Genomic DNA, 19991 nt, shown 5'->3' on the forward strand with positions numbered 1-19991 from the left:
AAGGCTGGGCACTGGGTACCACCATGCTCCAGTGTCTTACGATACTGGGGGGTGCTCTCCGGCTGACACAGGCGTCTTTCGCTCTTGGTCTAGGGTCAACTGCTACAACGCATTCTATGCACAGGCTCCATTTGGTGGCTTCAAAATGTCTGGAAATGGCAGAGAACTGTAAGTATTTCTGACCCCTCACTGTCCCCTCTGCCACAGAGGCTGGTGGTCCCTCAGTGGAGGCTGCTCCAGATCTCCCCCTCTTCCTTCCCTCCTTCCCATCCTCGCCTTCTTCTAAGCCCCACAACCAACCTGTAGCCTCAACTTCTTCTCCTGCCCAGTGCCATCGCCCTGGGGACATTGTACAGTTCTTAGGTCTAGGTTAGCAGGGCGAGGAGGTGGCAATCAACACTCTCACGACGCACATCCATCTCCACTTTGGGTAGAGAACACAGGCTGACTCAAGCAGGCTCTGAATCCGCCCAGAGCAGCTTTCGTCCATGGGTGACTCTGCTTCCTTTTGGATACTTTTGGGGGACTGTGTTGTGCCTCCATGGCCTCTGCAGGACAAGTTCCTCTGTGCCTTCCCTGTCTGGTCTCTGGTGATTCAAGGGTGCACCATCTTGCCTCTGGCCCAGGCTCAAAGTTGGTTGGGGTGTCCCTGAGTGAAGATGCTGGGGTCTGCAGTTGCACACTGTCTCCATTCATCCTGACTGTGGTCCTGGGTTTCATTAGCCAGTGTGGACAAACATATTAGTAGGCTCAATGTTCCTGGGGAACCATCTGTGACAACACCCTGAGGCTGTTCCTGAATATTTCTGAGCGGGCATGTTCTCCCTTTTGTTGTGTCATTTGTATACAAAGGCACTGCCTTCTACACAGTCAGAACAGATCTTGGGCACTTCTCAGCCTGGGCATGAGTGGGGATGCAGACCAGCTGTCCTGAGAGATTCTTAGGTATGTTGTGGTGGAGAGGGGCTGGCTTCCACTGGTTTTTGACTGATCTACATGGAATTGGGGCCCCTTATTGCACCCCAGTTCTGTTGAGGTCATGACACAGGCCCAGAAGTCATGCGCACATGTGAGCAGAAAGCAAAGAATGTTCTTCGTGCCCTCCTTGTCCCTACGACTGATTCACCTGCAATAACTTATTAATTCTTGGCCACAAAGACCCATGGCAGAAGCTTGAAGGTGTTGCCTTGGCAACCTGATATGTCTGCCATTTTAGAGTCTCTTAGAGAAGCCTGGCAGTTGAGGATGAGAAGCCAGGGCCAGGGTCATCTGACTTCCCTCCAGGATCCTCCCATGGTAACAATACTGGGGATGCTAGCATTTGCTCAGCACAGACTCTAGAAGTTTGGTGAGAGGCCCTGAACAGTCACTGGTGGCCTTGTAGAGATGGTTCATGGGAGGGGATAATGGCTTTCAAGGGAAGACGTGGACTCAGGAGAGTAGTGGGTCCTAAAAGTTGAGAGTAGGGCTGGAGAAACAACTCAGCCATTAAAGGCTAAGCTCACAACAGAAGAGACAGGAGTTAGGATTAATTCTGGTTCCTTGGTCTTGGGTAGCCCAGGGCTTGATAGACAAGAGATCTTTTCCTTTCTTTCCTTTCCCTTTCTTTCTTTCTTTTTTCTTTCTTTCTTTCTTTCTTTCTTTCTTTCTTCTTTTTGAGTTTTTAGGGGGGATTCTGTTTTGTCTTAGAACTGGGACTTGAACTTGGGTCTGAGCTAACCCCTGCCCTAGGAGCCATCGCCATAAGCCTCGTGAGATGAAGCCACCAGAGCTCATGTGGTCCTTTGTCTCCCCTGGTCTCTGTCTTCAGCCAGGCAGGCTGTGAGGGCTAAGGATCTCATATCCCTCTCGGCCTTCTTCCCAGAATTCAGTGCTCAGCCACACGAAAGCGATCCTGTCTCTGTGTGGGTTCTCATTTCTTCAGATGTGAGAGGTTGAGTATCCCTTTCACACCTCCTGGACTTTGTATCTCTTTTTCTGCAAGCAAGAGTACGTCCTTTATGGAATTTTCCCACTTGGTTGTTTGGGTTTCTCCGTGTTGTTTTATAAGAAAGAAAGCTCGATGCACTGATAAAAGCAGTTACATCTTCTTTTTTTTTCTTTTTGTTTTTTTTTTTTTTTTTTTTTTTTCGGAGCTGGGGACCGAACCCAGGGCCTTGCGCTTGCTAGGTAAGCGCTCTACCACTGAGTCAAATCCCCAACCCCAGTTACATCTTCTTAATGGTGACATTACTTATCCAGCGCAGAGTGAGTGGCCTGTGTAAACTCTCTCTGGCTGATGTAACTGAGAAGGCGTGCTGCCATTCCCCTGACACAGCTCAGTCGCAAGGATGCCGATTGTCTTAGTTTGGTTTTCATTGCTGTGAACAGACACCTTGACTAAGGCAACTCTTATAAAGGACAACATTTAATTGGGGCTGGCTTACAGTTTCAGCGGTTCAGTCCATTATCGTCATGGCAGGAAGCATGGCAGTGTGCAGGCAGACATGGCGCTGGAGGAGGAGATAGGAGTTCTACATCTTGATCCGAAAGTCGCCAAGAGGAGACTTTCTCTTCTTCACTGGGCAGAGCATCAGCACTAGGAGCCTCAAAGCCCGCCTACAAAGTGACACACTTCCTCCAACAAGGCCACACCTCTTCAACAAGGCCACACCTCCTCCAACAAGGCCACACCTCCTCCAGCAAGGCCACACCTGCTAATAGTGCCACTTCCCATGGGACAAGCACATTCAAACCACCATGCTGATGAACTTGACTCATCTCCATGATTCTGAGCCCTAACGGCTTTTATACCTAAACAGGCATTTGAATCACTCAGAGAATTCACTGGACACAAATGTCTTGACTTTGCCAAGGAAATTGATGATACCATAAATATGTTGGCTTGTCGGTACTGTGAAATCAGTGTTGTAGATGATAACACATGTGATCCCATATTCGGTAGGATAGATGCAGCTCTCTCTGAGCTCAGATGGAGTGTCAGCTACCCTGCATCCTCTTTAGAGGCTCTGAGGATTGGATTGCCTTGCCTTGCCTTGCCCAGCCCAGCCCCCAGATGCTTACCTCATACTTGGCTGATGGCCTCTTCCAACTTCCCTACCAGCCCAGTGGTACCTTTCTGTGTCTGGTCTCAGTTCTGCTGCACTCTCTTCTTCAACTATTAAGGGATGCTGAGCCTCCTAAATGACCCAGAAATTAATTAATTTCTCTCCCCCCTCCTCCTCCTCTTCGTCTCTCTCCCTCTTCTTCTTCCTCTTTCTCTTCTTTCTCTTCCTCTTCCTCTTCTCTTCTTCATCTTCTCTGTCATCATCTTCCTCCTTCTTCTTCCTTTTCTTCTTCTTCTTCTTCTTCTTCTTCTTCTTCTTCTTCTTCTTCTTCTTCTTCCTCTCCTCCTCCTCTTCCTCCTCCTCTTCCTCCTCCTCCTCTTCCTCCTCCTCCTCCTCCTCCTTCTTCTTTATCCTCCTCCTCCTTCTTCCCCTACCCCCCCTCTCTCTCTGAAGTCAGTTGATTAGACCAGCATCTGGTCTAACTTGTGTACTAGGGCAGGGAAGTAGGGTGTGGACACCTTTTAATATTTTGCCTACCATAGTAGGCCTGGGTGAGGCCCCACAATCTGCATTTCTAACGTTCAGAAGTAAGGCTGATGATACTGGGCTTACCCACAGGATTTGATGTCTGAGAGATGAGGTGGGACTGTGACTCAGACCTTTAGTACAGAGGCTGAAGAGGACATCTCCTTACCTAGTCTAGAACCAGAATCTTTGGGGTTTTTTTTCCTGCAAGCTCTAAGAGTATGCTATGGTGGAGTAACTTCCAAGATGTCTCTGGGTTCTGGGAAGGGAGTCTACTCCGAATGGTCTACGATGCCAACAAAGATCCCTGGTCCCTCTAAGATAGAAGGGAAGGAAATATTCCAAAGATGCTAAGCTGAGGGCTATCCCTTCCCTGTCTCTAGCCTGTGCCAGTGTCTGCTGCCTTTGCCCTGCATTCTGACCCAGCTCCTCTTGAGCCAGATGTCCCCATGGTCCCCCAGCCACCTCCTCAAGCTTGGACATCACCTTTTCTGTCTCTGCGAAGAGTAACAAATTACCGCTTGAAGCTTGCATAGTCGGTGTGGTTCTCACACCCCAGACCCCGAACCCCCACACCCGTTCAGCGCACAGGCCTCTCTCCTGTAGCACCTCCCTGACACAGAGAACTCATGTTCTTCTGCTTTCTTCACTCATTTTCCAAAAGCAAGCCCTTAGTTCTTTTAACTTCATCGAACGCATTACACACAGGAACTCAGCATTTAAGCTCACATTTCCAGCTCCTGACTCTTACTAAGCTCACTGCAGAGCCTACTGTCTTTACTGTGTCCAGGCACCACACTGTGTCCAACAACTCCAGCACTCACGCTGTCTGACAGGATGTTCAGGCATTGGAAGCATTTTCCCAGAACAGTGAACTGACCCCCTTTTCTGTCGTCACAGAGGTGAATACGCTTTGGCTGAATACACAGAAGTGAAAACTGTCACCATCAAACTTGATGAGAAGAACCCCTGAGCGGCAGACCGGCTTCTTCCTCAAAATGGACGGCTGATCGTGGCAACTCTAGCTCGCCACGAGCAGAAAGCAGGATGACGTGCTCAGCTTCCCAGGACACTCTCTTCTGGACACTCGATCTACTGGAGCTCAATGGTTTTGATTTTCCTCTCACATTCATGCTTTATGGACCAAACTGTGGGTGGCCGGATGTCATGTGGGAAACTGCAGGCCGCCTGGGGAGGAACTCTTCTCCAGCTCTGACTTTGCCCTAGACTAAGTGCAGGACACGGCAAAGACATCCAGCGCTCTTTACTATGAGCTGGTCTCTGTGGAGTGACCCATGGTTAATTTAAATGCTTTTTTGACCCCAGTAGGGACGTGGAACAAGTTCACGGAATGTTCTGCAAGCAAATCTGGTCTGTGGTCTCCTTGGGGTCATCTGTGCACAGAACAGGTCCCTCCTCATTCTGAGAAAAAAGTGGGACTATTCACAAGCAACGGATTAGTGTCGAAGTGAAGGGAGGATTTCAGGGACCCAGTGTGGAGAGGTTAGGGAAGCATATGCCACACAAAGGCACCAGAAGCCTTTGGTGTGCAGGTCCTAAGGGCTGCATATGAACACTGACAGTGGGATTCCCCTTGAAAACAGTCCTGACTTTGGAATGACCAAATCAACATCCCAGAGAGTTTGCCCTATGGTTTGAGATGGTCTTCCATAACTAAGGCCTATCTTGGGCAGAGAACTTGTCATCTATGCCACTAAGGACTCATGTAAGAACGACCAGAGCAAACCCTGGGCAATGAAGCCTCACATTTGACCCTCAGAGCCACCATTCACTTTTATAAACACCCGCATCTACCATACTCAGTAACGGGCACGCCCACTTCCTTTTCCTCTTCTCCAGCTCTATTACCTGTTCTAGATCAGGGAAGTTCATTCCACTGAGAGACAGCTGCCACAGCATAGCTCTGTAGTCTTCAAAATCCCAGCTGGGCTTCCATTTCTGATTTGGTTAACAAGTAACACCTGGGTCCCATAGGGGACCCGACCCACCAGCCAAGTGACCTAGGTGTCTCAGTCAGGCTGTAACATTCTCCCTTTCCTCTTTGATATACCCATATGATGTGCAATTCCATGTTTGAACTCAGAAAGCTAAAATGGTTCCCATAAAGCTTTAAGGTTAGAACCAAACTCCTTGGGTCAACTGCTTATTTGGGTACTTTCGCTGTCAGCAGCATGCACCTCCCTAATTGGATGTGATGCTTACATTTGAGGATTAAAGTTGGGCTGGGCAAGAGTGAGAATTAAGCCTTCTATTGTAACCAGCATGTGGGTAAGGAAGATGATGTGTGAACTGGGGCTCTCAGCCCTGTCAGAGACAAGCAACATTCCAATCCCCTTCCTTCCTCCCTCCCTCAGCAATACTATCGCAACTGGTTGAATCAGGATTCGGCCTCATACACTGAATCTTCGGTATCTTAATAACTCTAGGCAGTACCCTTCACCACAATACACTAGAGGGTTGCTGTCCTTCCGTTGTACAACAATGCCTTTAATATGAAATGTTACATTATTTATAATTGGTATCATTAATGTATCTTTTTATAGCTGTAAGTACACAGAGGTAGTATATTTAACCTTCTGTAATATACTGTACTTAGAAATGAAAAAAAATCTATATGTTAGATTTCACTTCTTTTAAGGTTTACCCCTGTGGTATGGTTTTCAAATCGATTGGACTAGGGATTTTGATCTTAACTTCAGATTGTGTTCAGCAATGAAAAAATAAAGTTGGACATTGAGAAACATTTTTTTTTTCACTGAAGGACTAACCCCACTTGAATTCCATGGCAGACCCTTCCTTCTCTTTCTGAGACTTCTGTACAATGTGGCTCTGTTAAGGCAATGGCACTAAGACAGTCACACTCCTCCAGTGGGTCACGCACAGGGCTTTTCCTGACAGTGCCGGCCATTTCTATCATCTGGCATGGTCAAGAGCCTTGAGGCTCAGAGGCAAAGTGTAAGGTGCTTTCTATGCTGCCCACGTCCCTTTAAATCACAAAGCAACAGTGACAAGGGCAGAAAGTGAGGGTTTGAGAAAAACAGCGTATCCCCAAATAGTGACCTTGTGGCTATTTTTGTGACTTTTCTCTATGATGATCTAAGGGTCTGGACTTAACTTAGCTGAAGTTCTTAAGGCCTCTAATTGCCAAGAAACATCAGTTGCTGGGTTATGGCCTGAATTGATGCTGTAGCCAAAACCTTCGCTGGACTAGTGTAGGTCTGGAAAGATCAAACTGTGAACTTAGCACCACAAGCCCAGACATCTGACACATGTGACGATGCCGCCCCCTTAAAAAAATGGACCAGATCTCTCTCCTCTGTGCATGTGGTACTATAATTTATGGATATGTCATATCTGAGCCAAATGTGAGTGGTAGATGATATAAAAGTGACGTCTTCTATTGTCTGATTAATTAGAACAAGCTTGCCTGAGAGCCACTCTAGAGACATGTTTGAGCGTGTGTGTATAAAGGTGTGCAGGTGCACTTGTTTGCCCGTGCTTCACCACATGCTCTCAGAGAAGACATTTTGGGATGTTCTAGCTTCACCTCTTGGTGCATGCCTACTTTCTAATGTCTACCCCTTGCTAGAACCCATGTAGTAGACTGTGATTGTAGGGGGAGATTGAGGGTCTTTAAATCACTTGGGGAGGGGGGCATCAGACAAAAGTGAGCATTTGGCTGAATAAAAACAAGCTCCAGCAGACAAAAAGAACGGTCGGCCTCAGCAGCATCGTGTTCATTCAGAGAGGTGGGGGCCGATCTACCTGACCACTGCCTAGATGATTCCTTTGTAGACAGGGTCATTCCACCTTCAGAATGAAAACCGGGTGGGATGTGGGCAAACCCAAGAAGAGCATGGGTCTGCAGGAATGAAAAAGAAGCAAGAAGGAATTTTAACGGTTCTGTAATAGTCTCCTTTGCAAACTTGCAATTAAAACACGCCTACTAGGTACAGTTGAATACTGCGATATGGTCATCTCAAAAACAGGTTGTATATGTGTCAAATGTTCCAGATGTTTGGGTTGTTTGTTCGTTCGTTCGTTCGTTCGATTGTTTTACACTGGACACTTTTCCTAACCTGTTTCTAAGCTTGTTTAAAGGGGAAATTTTCTTGCCACAGGAAGCCTTGGCAACACAAGTCCCCTTAGTGTTGGTCCTGGCTCTAGACATGGACTTCCTTTTGGTAACGCTAGGTGGCAGTAATGTATGCCCCGAAGGCGCCACCAAGCCGGGCTCATTCAAACTGGTGACGCCATGCCTTGCAAATTATTAGCGACTTTTCCCGTAGCAGTCATATTGCTGGCCTTGCTAATTGGTCCGAGGACCTCAGTGGCGAGGGCAGGATTGCAGAACTGCGCCTGCATTTTCGGAACGATGCTTCTTGGAGGAAAAGAAGAGCAGACGTAGGAGACCTGAGAGGAAGTCCCCTTGCCAACTAGGGATACAAACTCTAGCTCTAAATAAACACTTGAGGTGTTCCCGAACCATCTCAGATGGCCCACAGCGTCTCAAATTCCGTGTACTGGCAGTGAGGCGGTCTTTCTATGTTCTTTGCACAATGTCTCGGTAATATTCGTTGTTACATCCCAGTGAGAAGCACTTCGGTGCGGTACTGATTTTCTGTCAAGGATTATCTTTTCTGGGGGAAAACTGGAGCCGAATCCGAAGCTTGCCCGCCATGAGTTTATAGCCGCGTTTCCATCAACTGACAACATCCCACCTCCTCACCACAAGCAGCCAGGCAGGGTGGCATGCGCCCGGAGTCCCAACTACTCAGGAGTTCAAAAATCGAAAAAGACTCATCAGCTAGTGATCTCTTTGCAAATGTCCATAATTAAGTTAGCGAACTCGTGTGGTGAAAAAGCGCAGATTCCAAAACACCAACTTTTAAAATGTAGTTTCTGTACTGCTCCCAAAGACTTGCACACACATTAATATTCTCGTCCTATCAATATTTACAGCCAGAGTTTATGACCAGCATATAAAATAAAAATTCATCTGTTACTAGAGCAGGGTAGGAAAGGCGCGACTTTGTCACTGTGCCCGTCCCCAGGGAAAGCAGCAAAGCATTCAAATTTGGAGAGAACGCCACAAAGTCTCAGGATCCTAGCGTCTACCGAGGCACAAGAGCAGTGAGTTTGGTCACCGACACCTTGCAGCTAGGGAAACCGAGGCAAGCCATCCAGGGGACCTGTCCCTATCTGCGGAGTCGGGGACGGCCGACCCTCTGGCACGGCCCCGCTTCCGCGCCACCCGCCCTCTCCGCCCGCCAGGCGGCCGCAGGATTGAGGAAGTGCGTCTGGCCCCGGCGGCCAGAGCATAGCTGGGCAGAGTACGGTAGGAGCGGCAGGCCCCGGCCCTCTGATGTCGCCGACCCGCGGTTCCCGGACCCCGCCGCCGCAGGTAAGTGCTGCTCCGACCCACGCCCTGCCCGGGGACCGGAGAGAAGCCCGTACCCCTAGATCCAAGCTTTGCCCGCGCCACTCCGCCCCGTGCCCCGGTCCCCGCGTGCAGCCGCTGTCGCCTGCTTTGCGCCTTGCACTGCGCCCCGCCCCGCCCTGCCCCGCCCCGCAGCCCCTCTCCCCAGCTCAGTACCCCGCACCCCGGGCGGCCGCGTGCTCCGGACCCCGGCCTGTGTCCCGGACCAGCAGGTCACAGCTCCGGTGGGCTTCTGGATCCCGTGGTGACCGGGGTCTCCTCGTTGCCTCTTTGAGCTGCACCGCGACCCTCGCCCCTTGAAGGGTTAATCGAGTGCGGTTCTGGAACCCGGGAGGGAGCTTGGGGACACCGAAAACCGGCGCGGGATCGGAGCGGGGCGGGGGCAGGGAGCAGAGTTCAGAAACAAAAGTAGGAAACACCAGGGCGGCTACAAAGTTCTTTTGCGTTTGAAAGAAGCCTGGCTTTTAACTTGGGGCTGTGAGTGTGGGTAGGGTCTAAGCGTGGGTGCACGTTGGAGTGCGTGGTGCGAGTGGCAGGAGGCAAAGGTCCAGCAAGGCTCTCCCACGCGGGACAGCCCAGTGGTGCGGGAAGGTCTGGAGGTCTTCCTTTGCTCCTCGCCTGGGGCGTGCTTCTCACCCTCTGGTTACCCCCTCTGTTGCTTGAACCTTCTGCAGTCCTCAATTGATGAAGGCAAGAATCCCTGGAGGGTAAGGGGTGGCAAGAAAGACAGAAATGGAGAGAAAACAAGGGTGCTGACGGCCACTTCAGCATGGCTTCTAATAGTTTGAGGCTATTACTTTTTTTTTTCTCTTGCATGACGCTCACCCCTACAAAAACTGGAGCAGATTAAATAGAGTCATACGGGCCATACTCTTAGCAAATTCTCGACAAATAACCCATTTTGAATGAGTTGGACACTCACAGTTTGTACGTTTTGAAAAACCTTACCATCGAATTCTATCTGTAATTTGGTTTCCATTGCCTTTGCTCATGTTCCAGAAGAATACAGCACACCAACACCTAATTTGTCCTTAGAGGAGCTTTCAGAGTCAGCCATGCCTTGCCTTTCCCCACACCTCCAGCAGACTTCTACGTCTCCTTAATAGTTTAGATATAGTTATTATAAATAAATAAACCTAGGGAGATGGCTCAGTATGCAAAGCACTCATGGTGAGGATCTGAATTCAGATTCGGAATCCACATAAAGCCAGAGGAGAGAAAGGGGTGATCCCAGCACGACCCTACTTCAAGACGGGAGATTCCTGGAAGCTCGCTGGCCAGCGAGCTTGGTGTAGGCAACAGTGAAGAAGAGAGCTTGTCTCAAACATGGTGCAAAGCAAAGACCAACAGCAGAGGTCATCTGATAATCTCAACACACACGCGCGCACACACACACACACACACACACACATATACATACACACATTCACACTCACACACACTCACTCACACACTCACACACACATTCACACACACACACACTCACACACACTCATACACACACATTCACATACTCACACTCACACACACACACATTCACACACACTCAAAGAGGTAGAGGGCAAGGGGCAGTGGGAGATTAAAAATAAGAACCCTAGAAATCTTCATCCCAGAGTAGTCTCATTGGCTTCATTCCCAAGTGGGCCTGGTTTGTCCCCTTCTCCCGTTTTTTGAGACACAGCAGGGCCTATGCACATATTAACTCCTACACAGTCCAAATTGCTGTTGTGACCCTCCCCCTGCTCCAGCTGTCAGGTAAACTGATACAGCATGTATCCATTCTTTATTTTAATGTTTCTTATAAAAATTACTTTATGCAATATACTTTGTCATATTCTTTCCCCCAACCTCAACTTCTCCTAGACAGTTCTCTCTATCCATCCAACACGGTATTCTTTCTGTCAAAAACAAAACAGAGAACACAAAGTCAAGTCAAGCCAACCAAACCAAAAAAGGTACACAAAAAAGCCATGGAGTTTGTTCTCCTGTGTGTGTGCGTGTGTGTGTGCCTGTGCGTGTGTTAAGCCTGGGGCCTGCCCTAGAGCAAGGCTGAATACTGATTTATACTTATTTTCTTGATCCCAGCTGGTATGACAATCGCAAACAGCTTCTTGGTTGAGAGGTGGGACTTTGTGCCCACTTCCCCTTCTCGGTACTGGGATTTTTGTTTGGTTTGCACCTGTTCAGGCCCGGTGCTTGCTGCCACAGTCTCTAGGAGTTCTTATGGGTGTCAGCCCTGTTGTGTCACGCAGTCTTTCCACCCCCTCCTGCCCATGAGCCTCGAGGGGAGGAGTATGCCAAAGAAATCCCAGTTAGGATAGAGTGCTTCCAAGTCTCTCACTCTGCACACTGTCCAGTTCTGGGTCTCTGTTGACCCCACCTACTGCCAGAAGAAGTTTCTCTGAGGTGGGTCAAGCTATGCGCTGACTTGTGGGTATAGCCATGTGTCGTCAGGAGCCATTTTATTGCTATGTCCCTTTAGCGTAATACTAGTAGGTTTTCCCATGGGAACAGAATGGTGTGCGTACATTCTTAATGGCTTGATGGTGGGATGTCTTTCCTCTTCATGGGGTCTTCAATACGCTCATCTTGCAGTTGGCATGAAGTCCAGAGGCATGCTTTCCTTTCGTTCCAGCCCTCTGCCGTACAATTGCCCCCAGCCCACTGCCCCCAACCTCCCTCTCCAGCTTGAAGTGTCTGTTTCGTTGCTTCATGTCTCTCCATGTGCCTCCCGAGCCTACACCGGCTCTCCCTTCCTTTCTTGTGCATTGTCCTCACAGCCCCTCTGTCCCTGTGCTCCTCCCCATCTGTTTTTCTCCTGCCTTCTTACTCAGTCCCTGCTTTGCTCACTCTCTCATAATGGTGTCAGGAGTGACCTGTGGATAGCGGTAGATACCATGGCGGATAAACGAAAGAAGAGCCGTGAGTTAGATGTGGGTTCAGACTGGTGGAACATTTCTGTCTCCCAACTTTCTGCACTCGTGTGAGGCTTCAAACAGCATAGTTCTTGGGCCTCCAGCTGCATGATATTTTGACGTCCGTTTTTATAGGCACGGATATTGGTCAGAGCATGCGGAAAGCACTAGAGGTGTCTACAACTGTAAGCTGTCCGTCTCCACCAGGTTTTGACTCAAGAAGGAGCTAGCTAATATGATCTGTCTCAGCATGCTTCGCTCAGACACTCAACACCTATATTGGTTGTCCTTCCCAAACTCTGTAGAAACACATGTAGCTCTCTTTGGTCAGAAACCTCGTAGCAATGGCTTGTTTTAGGGTCTTCCTTCCCCTCTGGCATCATGAACTCATAGATATTCACTCTTCACAGAAATGGCTCAGTGAAAGCCTTTTCAGAGCAAATGGGAAACTCCTCCTCTTGTTACTCATTAATCATTTAGGTTTGCTCACTCTTACAGGCATGAAGAGTTAGCAAGAGGAAATGGGTGACATTTTAAAACATTATTAAAATTGTCAACGACTGAAGAAATCCTCTCGAGGCCTTCTGCAGGGTACAGAATGAAAACTCTTGTAATCTACCACAGTGGTCTGTGGCACTGCTCTGCACCTAAGGGAAGCACTGAGCTGTGTGAGGGCAAAGATGGAGTGGCTCCAGTTACCTCATCCTAAAGCACTTACCTTAGGGTGTAAGTCAAAATACAAATGATAATAACTTAAAAACTGCCCCTATGAGAGAATCCTCTATCTGTGGTGTGATTTACAAAAGGAAACTGAAAGGGGAACCAAGCATGCTGGGTGAGAGGTAGCATAAAGTATTTTATAGTGTGTGTGTGTGTGTGTGTGTGTGTGTGTGTGTGTGTGTGTGTCGCCTAGACACATTATATTGCCAAGCCATTTCTGTTCTGAGTGGGAATTTCTACCACTGGGGATCTTAATGTATCTGGTGTGTTTCTTGGCTTTAGAAATGTGTTTGGGAGCAGATGAAAACTATGACTCTCAGTTTCTGGCTTTTAATGTGCAATTTGGAGCCTTAGTTTTTAAACGGTGTCTGTTTGGAGGCCCTTCTCCCTAGCTCTTTTCTCAAGTTGATCTCTCCAACTGGGTTGTACAACTGACAAAGCTTCTGAGAATCTTCTGAATTTTTTCTGGCTCTCCTGTTTTCTTTCCTGTCTGTGTGGGCCAGACTTCTCAACTTCTTTGGATGATGTGTCCTCTGATTCAGAGAAGTGCGGATTATAGGAGCAAGGCTACTGATGTGGGACCCTCTTAGCCACATCTTCCCCTGCCTGAAAGAGTCCGCCCCAACCCTATCCTACCCCACCCCCCACACACCACCCACCAAGGGCCGATGCCTCATTCCTAAGCTTTCAAAGGAGAAATCGGAAGCACCCTTTAGCTCTTCTTTGTCCTGTGGCTTGTTCAATGCTTACACGATTTCGGGGAAGCTTCTAGAACCTGCCTATACACTGGGACAGGGTGATATTCTGAGTGTGTTCATCAGAAGGGAGGCATGAGACCCTGCTGACCTCCCAAGTCCTATCCCTGCTGGAGAGTGTGGCTGTTCAAACTCTGTCTTACGTGAAGTCCCCCCAGTAGCCCTATGAGATTGCCAGGGTGCCGAGGTGTGAAGGTCTATTCTTGGCAGGTGAGAAAACAAGAGAAAATGTCACACTGCCAATACCTAATGGAAGCAGCCCACACCCTGACAGTCACACCAGACATAGTATCGGAGGCGTCATTTATATAATTATTAGTTCTTGATATTGCTAGTTTTGGTTATGTCCTCATTCTCAGTTTTAGGGTCTTAAATGCTTATGGGCCTGCACCTTATGTAAAGGGTGGACTATGGGAACATTGGCAGGACTGTGCTTTTTTTTTTTTTTCATATGCTAGCACCTTCCTGTCCTGGGTCTAAGCAGGCCTGGGCCTTTCTTCAGGAAAGCAGGAAAGCAACAAGGCATCATGGGATCATGTCAGAGGTCCTCCAGGGCCATAGGAATCCAAGCATGTGCTTCCTCTCAGATCAGAATCTATTCAGTTTCAGGAGATGACTCTTAATTTGGTTAGAAGTCTATGCGTAAGTTATTTTAGCCCCACCTCTGACTGTAAATGAATTCTTCTTAATATAAATGTTAGCGATGAATTAATCCAGCGTCTGCTTTTCCTTACCCTATACCAATAATCACACAGGAAAACCAATATTTATTGAAAACTGTGCCTCAGTAGATGAGCAGTAAATGCTCTATCTTTACCTTCTATGCTAGCTGGCTCCCTCCCGGCCCCACCCCACGATACTTGCATATTATTACTGATCTGGCTCTTTGGGCCCCTTTTCCATGTCTCCAATTCCTCCAGTCACTCACTGCTCTGAATCTCCCTCTCTCCCTCCTTCCCTCCCCATCTCTCCCTTCTGCCTCTCTCTCCCCACCTTCCTCCCTCCTCCCTACCTCCCTCTCTCCCTCTCTCCCCCTTTCCCTCTCTCCTTCCTCTGGCTGGTGGACATCCTGTCCTGCCCTGTTCTCTCTTCTGCCCAGCCATTGGGTGATCAGCATTTATTGACAAGACAGAGACTAATTGGTAAGAATTGTTTACATAAACTTGAGACAGGAGATTCTTGGTATAAGCATTACAATACTGTGTCCAGATTAAAACAAGACGTGAGGGCAGAGAAATCAGCATTGGAATGACAATGGGTGACCTTTACACCGTGCACAAAAACGCTATGCCTTCATTTGACCTTTACTCACTATGAGCCTATAGCACACCTCCCCCAAGTTGTGACAACCCAAAATATCTCTAGATATGGTCAAATGTCCCCTCAGAGAGAGGCAATGTTTACAGGATTCATTTGATGTCATAACCAGTAACAACTCCTAGACTCCTTCTCTTTGGGGCCATGGTCTGGCTGTCACTTGGAGCAACCATAGGTATCAGTCCTGAGCAAGGGATGGCCTTGCACCGTGAGCAGCCGTGTGCCCACCCTACCCCACCTGAAGTGTTAATCCTGCCAACAGGAGCCTCAATTTTGCTGTTTGGGCAGCATCAGGGTTCCATACAGGGCCTGGCAGAGACAGTGCAAGAGACAGCGGTTAAGTGTGGAGTGAACGGCAGATGGGCACAGCCGGTGAAGCTCAGTGACAGCTTTTAGTTTGTTTTCATAGAAACAAGATCTGGCCCCAGTGTCAAGGTGGGATGGGAGGGGTCATTGTCCTTTCAGACATGTGGACTATGGAGAAAAGTGCAGAGAAGGGGGGAAGCCAATGACAGTGGGGAATACCTACAAGGGCTTGCAAGAGAGGACTTGAGTTTGAAAGCCTTCTAACTCAATGTCTTTCTCCACCAGGACGAACGTGTGTCTGCGGCACCATGAGCAGGAGGTGTCCGTGCCTTAACCCATCTGCACAGTGGCAGTTGTGGTGACAACAGCAAGACTTTCCTTTGGAGATCTGCTGCCTGGAGGGTTGATGGCTGGCGTGTCACAGCGACCACCCAGTATGTACTGGTGTGTGGGGACAGAAGGATCAGTTGTGTGTCCAGGGCCTGCCATGGAGACCCATAATGGTAAGTGGTAAGTCCACAGGGACTGTGCTGTGCTTGGTCTATAAGGAGCTTAGGCTCCCTAAGAACAGGTATTTTCAACCAAAGAAAATAAAATTAGGATTATTTGGTGCTTTTTCCATATCTTGGGATTCTCACTTAAATTCCTAAAACTGAGAGGTCATGTACAAAATTTATTATGCTTTCAGAGATTTTAACATCATATAAGTTACGGGATTTTTTTTCAAAAAACCGAGGATCCCTTTTTGTTTTTACACTATAAAAATACTTGCTTACCAAAGAAATACTGAGAAGAGAAAAAGAGAAGTTATAAAAAAGAGGTTCACCTAGCATCTCCCTGCGCCAACAGCATCACAGGCAGTGTTGTACCTGCTCCTTTAGTCTGTTTCTCTGTGGTTAAGGACTTGAGTTTCACACTACAGCAGTGGTTCTCAACCATCCTCAAGCTTCAACCCTTTAATACAGTTCCTCATGCTGTGATGACCCCCCCGACCATGAAATTATTTTTGTTGCTGCTTCGTAACTGTAATTTTGCTACTGTTATGAATCGTGATGTGAAAATCTGTTTCCCAATAGCCTTAGGTGACCCCTGTATAGAATAAAACATGTTTCAAGATGGCCAAGTTCTTGATACTGGCATGAGTGGTTTTGAAGAAAAAGGCTCACACTTTAACTGAACACATAGTTTAAACTCCAGGGTTCTTTGGAAATGGTATCTTATGCCTAGCATTCATGGGTGTCCTGCGTTTTTGCACAGCCCCTACCTAGCTTGACTTGTATGTGTTTAGGATGGGTTCACAGCTCATAGATTTGCAAGCACAGAGCAAACTGCGGCATCACCGTGAGTCTCATGAGGATGTCAGAGGGGGGCTCTGAGAAGGTGGAGGAGCCATCTTAGAGAGACTCGTGCATTTCAGATGATTGGCAGGAGGAGCAGGCAGCCAGCCCTTACCTCTGCTAGGCCAGAGCTGCTAGAATCCAGAACAAATTCCTTTGCCAAACATGACACGTTCTTTTCTATGCCCAGACCAGCTAGAGTGGAAAAACCTGCTCTACCAGTTAAGGTGAGGCACCGGGAGAAAGTACATCAGCTAGGAAACTTCCAGATAATTCAGCCTTTCCTACACAGCTGAGGGTATGGGGAGGTGCTGGAAGGGACCCATCTTTGTGTGAGGGTCCTGCCCTTGTCCCTGAAAGATGTGACACAGCTACCTACCTCTTAAAGCACCGTTAACTGCCAGACCCAGCATGAACCAAAGAAGATGGAACATCCCAGAGGGGCTTCAAATCCCAGGTTGTTACATAGCTGTTTGAAATCTCTTCTTCCTCCCCCTCCTCCTCTTCTTCCTCCCCCTCCTCCTCTTCTTCCTCCCTTTCCTCCTCCTCTTCTTCCTCCCCCTCTTCTTCCTCCCTCCTCCTCCTCTTCTTTCTCCCCCTCCTCTTCCTCTTCCTCCTCCCTCTCCTCCTCTTCCTCTTCCCCACCTCTCCCTTCTTCCTCTTCTTCTCTTCCTCCTCCTCCTTTGGCTTTTAAAAATACGCATTAATTATCTGTCATGGTACTATAACCACATCGTTTGCCCAAGTGGGGACTTAGCATCATGCCTTCCAGGAAATAGATTGTAATAGGAAATGCCTCTAACACGTTAGCCTGTATGCTTCTATCCGTGTGCAGTTGCACTTGCTGGGATGTGTGGGGTGCATGGACTAGACAGGTGAGTGGAGCCACCCTCTCCAACCAGAGTACAGGGGCACCCTGAGCCTCTACAGGAAGCACGTCGGGGGTCAAGTAGGTGGTGTCTTACTAAGTGGGCTGGTAGGTGGTCTGCTGGGTCATGGTCAGTCCATGCAGGTGGCGGTTTGCTCAGCTACACTTCATTCCTACAAAGCAGAGCCCAGCTATGCGACCCTGGGCTAAGTGAGACTTGTAACATTTACCTTAATCTGAGATCGGGGCCTCACTTCGGGCTATAGGGAACTGACTAGCAAGCCAGTGATTTGAGGTTTTCCTAGGAAGTGGATGCTCTGGATTCTATCCTGCTGTTAACTAGTTCTGCCCAGTAGGGCAATTCAAATCCCTTCAGTCCTTCCTTTGGGAACTAAATGCCCCCCGCTGCTAAAAGCCAAAACCTGGCTCTCCCTGCTGATTCCTTCTTAGGCCAAGTCTTCCAGGTGCAGTCCTCATAACACATTCTGCTCCCACAGTGCTTAACCTCCTTCTCACCTCAGGCTGTCTGTGGACCAATCCTTAGCCTGTGGCTTCCTGGGTGCAAGGAAAGAACAGCTCCCACCCCTGCCTGTGTGGGGGCTAAGGAGGGCTCCTACAGGCCCTTTCCCCTTTCTGAGTGGCCAGAATCAGAGCTGGTGGCTTACTCAAAGCCTCAGACCTCCCCTCTTCCCTAATCTGCACTTGATCCCCACTGTCTCACTCCCCCACCCCCACCTCCCCACTCCACTCCCACTACCTGTGTGGCTGGGCAGAACGGGCTCCGTGTGTGCCTGGGCCCAAGGCGTTTGTCACGAATTCAGCAGCCAGCAGAGGTGTCCAGTCTAGCCGTCCTTGGCCCTGTGAGCACAGAGATTCCTGCGCAGAATGACAGGAAGTTCCATGGCCCTGCTTGGATTCCCGACCCATGTGAGTCAGACTCGGCCACAACTAGAAGCCGTTTTCCTGAAAAATGAAACCCTTCGACCCTCCAGCAATGGATCCCTCATCTTGTAACATATAAACCTAAACTTGAAGGGGTGGCTGTCACATTGAGATTCTGTGGTACCATTTTGTGAGAACCATGCTTAGCATTCTGACTCCCCCCACCCCCAGTGGGCCTTTGGTTTCTGATCCAGTTCTCTCTGGGAACACGGGGAAGCAGCGGAGAGCATCAGCTATCAGTGGGCAGCAGAGTTTCAGGTCAAATAATTGACTTTCCACAAGGCTGTATCGCTCAGTGGGCTGTTCCTCAGCGTCTGTGAGACATTTCCCATTCACAGTAAGCTCTTCAGGACATGACCCCCTTGTAAGCTGGAGTCCTTCAGCCTCTCTCTCCATCCATCGTTCACCATCCAGAGCACCCTTTCCTGCAATCTGTCCAGATTCTATTTGACCGTCATGCTAGCTGCTGAATGACATTTGTTGACGTCATACAAAGGGAGCATACTTCTCAAGCCATATGCTGTCCCTGAGCTCTGATGTTGTGGAAAGAACCACACAGTAGTTTACTTAGACGCTGTGTTTCGGAAATATGAATGGTTTTGGATTTCAGTTCGCTTTTCCAGTTTCTACTAAAGTTGGACCTTCTGGGCCCTCATCCACCATTCAGGATCCAAGGGTGCGTTGCCAAGTGTGTCTTAAAATCATTTAGCTGGCCCTTGCAGGAGAGCCAAAAGGAAAATAGTTGACTTCTGAGACACTGAACATTTGAAAGACTCGGAGGCATTTAAAGGCCCCCAGAGCTGTGGTCTTGTTGTTGTAAATACAGGATTGTGCGATGGTGACAATTTTGAGGTTGGAATTTGGACACAAAATGGCAAGAATGACGCTGAGGGATGCCCTGCCAGAAACTAGCCTGGACTTAAGATCTGTGAGCACGCACAGAGATAAGTGGGGGTTGCCGGTCGCCCACACCCATGGGGGTTAGTGGTGCTGGGTGGGAGGTGGCAGGGCAGGGTCCTCAGGGTGCCTACTCCTGCCTCAGCTGACAGGCTCAAACAGCATTAGTGAGCAATTGCTCCTGCCTCTGAGCAGACATCAGCAGTGCCTCTGGACTCCAACAGAAAAGGCAAACAGGCTTACCCACAGTGGGCAGAGAACATTCTCTTAGGCTCAACTACCGCTTCAAAGATAAAGAAAACAGATATCTGTATGTAATTCCTGCATTCTTGCAAGAGAATGAAATAATACAGGGAGAGGCATCACCTGGTGATGCTTCTCATCTTGTATAGGACTGACCACTGTTAGCTGAATGTACTTCCTAATTTCTGAACCATGTCTCTCACACGCACGCACGCACGCACACACACACACACACATGCACATTCATCTTGCTTGACATGTTTTATACTCAGTTGTCTTTGTTGTGGTCCTAGAAGCTTACCCAGGACCTCAGGCATTCTCAGGTGGTATATGCTATCCCATAGCTGTATTCCCGGCCCCGACAGTCTCGCACATTAAACATGCAGCGTTTTTCCCTGAGGGATGTCACAGTCTGCTCCTCCTGGGCATGGGCATAATAGTACAATCCTGTTTTTTTGTCATTCCCTTGGTGAAGTGTCTCTAGAGCCACCGTTCTCAGCCTTCCTCCTGCTGTGGCCGTTTAATACAGTGCCTCAGGTTATGGTGATGCCGGATCATAAAATCGACTTTGTTGCTACTTCATGACTGTAATTTTGCTACTGTTATGAATTGTAAGGTAAATGTCTGTGCTTTCTGATGGTCTTTGGCAACCCCTGTG

The 19991-nt window shown here is 48.6% G+C and overlaps 2 protein-coding genes across 2 annotated transcripts in view; both read left to right on the top strand.

Moving 5' to 3' along the window:
- Aldh1a3 (aldehyde dehydrogenase 1 family member A3) overlaps positions 1 to 6334 on the top strand; it is a 33513-nt gene extending 27179 nt beyond the window's left edge. The window contains exons 12-13 of the mRNA XM_032893447.1: positions 94 to 168; positions 4473 to 6334. Coding sequence (XP_032749338.1) covers positions 94 to 168; positions 4473 to 4545 — 148 coding nt within the window. The 3' untranslated portion in view covers positions 4546 to 6334. The remainder of the gene's footprint in view (positions 1 to 93; positions 169 to 4472) is intronic.
- A 9010-nt stretch (positions 6335 to 15344) lies between these two features.
- Positions 15345 to 19991, top strand: part of Lrrk1 (leucine rich repeat kinase 1) — a 126049-nt gene continuing 121402 nt past the window's right edge. Inside the window, exon 1 of the mRNA XM_032893448.1 lies at positions 15345 to 15549. Coding sequence (XP_032749339.1) covers positions 15453 to 15549 — 97 coding nt within the window. The 5' untranslated portion in view covers positions 15345 to 15452. The remainder of the gene's footprint in view (positions 15550 to 19991) is intronic.

This window comes from Rattus rattus, chromosome 2 (assembly GCF_011064425.1).
Source record: "Rattus rattus isolate New Zealand chromosome 2, Rrattus_CSIRO_v1, whole genome shotgun sequence".
NCBI classification, from domain to species: domain Eukaryota; kingdom Metazoa; phylum Chordata; class Mammalia; order Rodentia; family Muridae; genus Rattus; species Rattus rattus.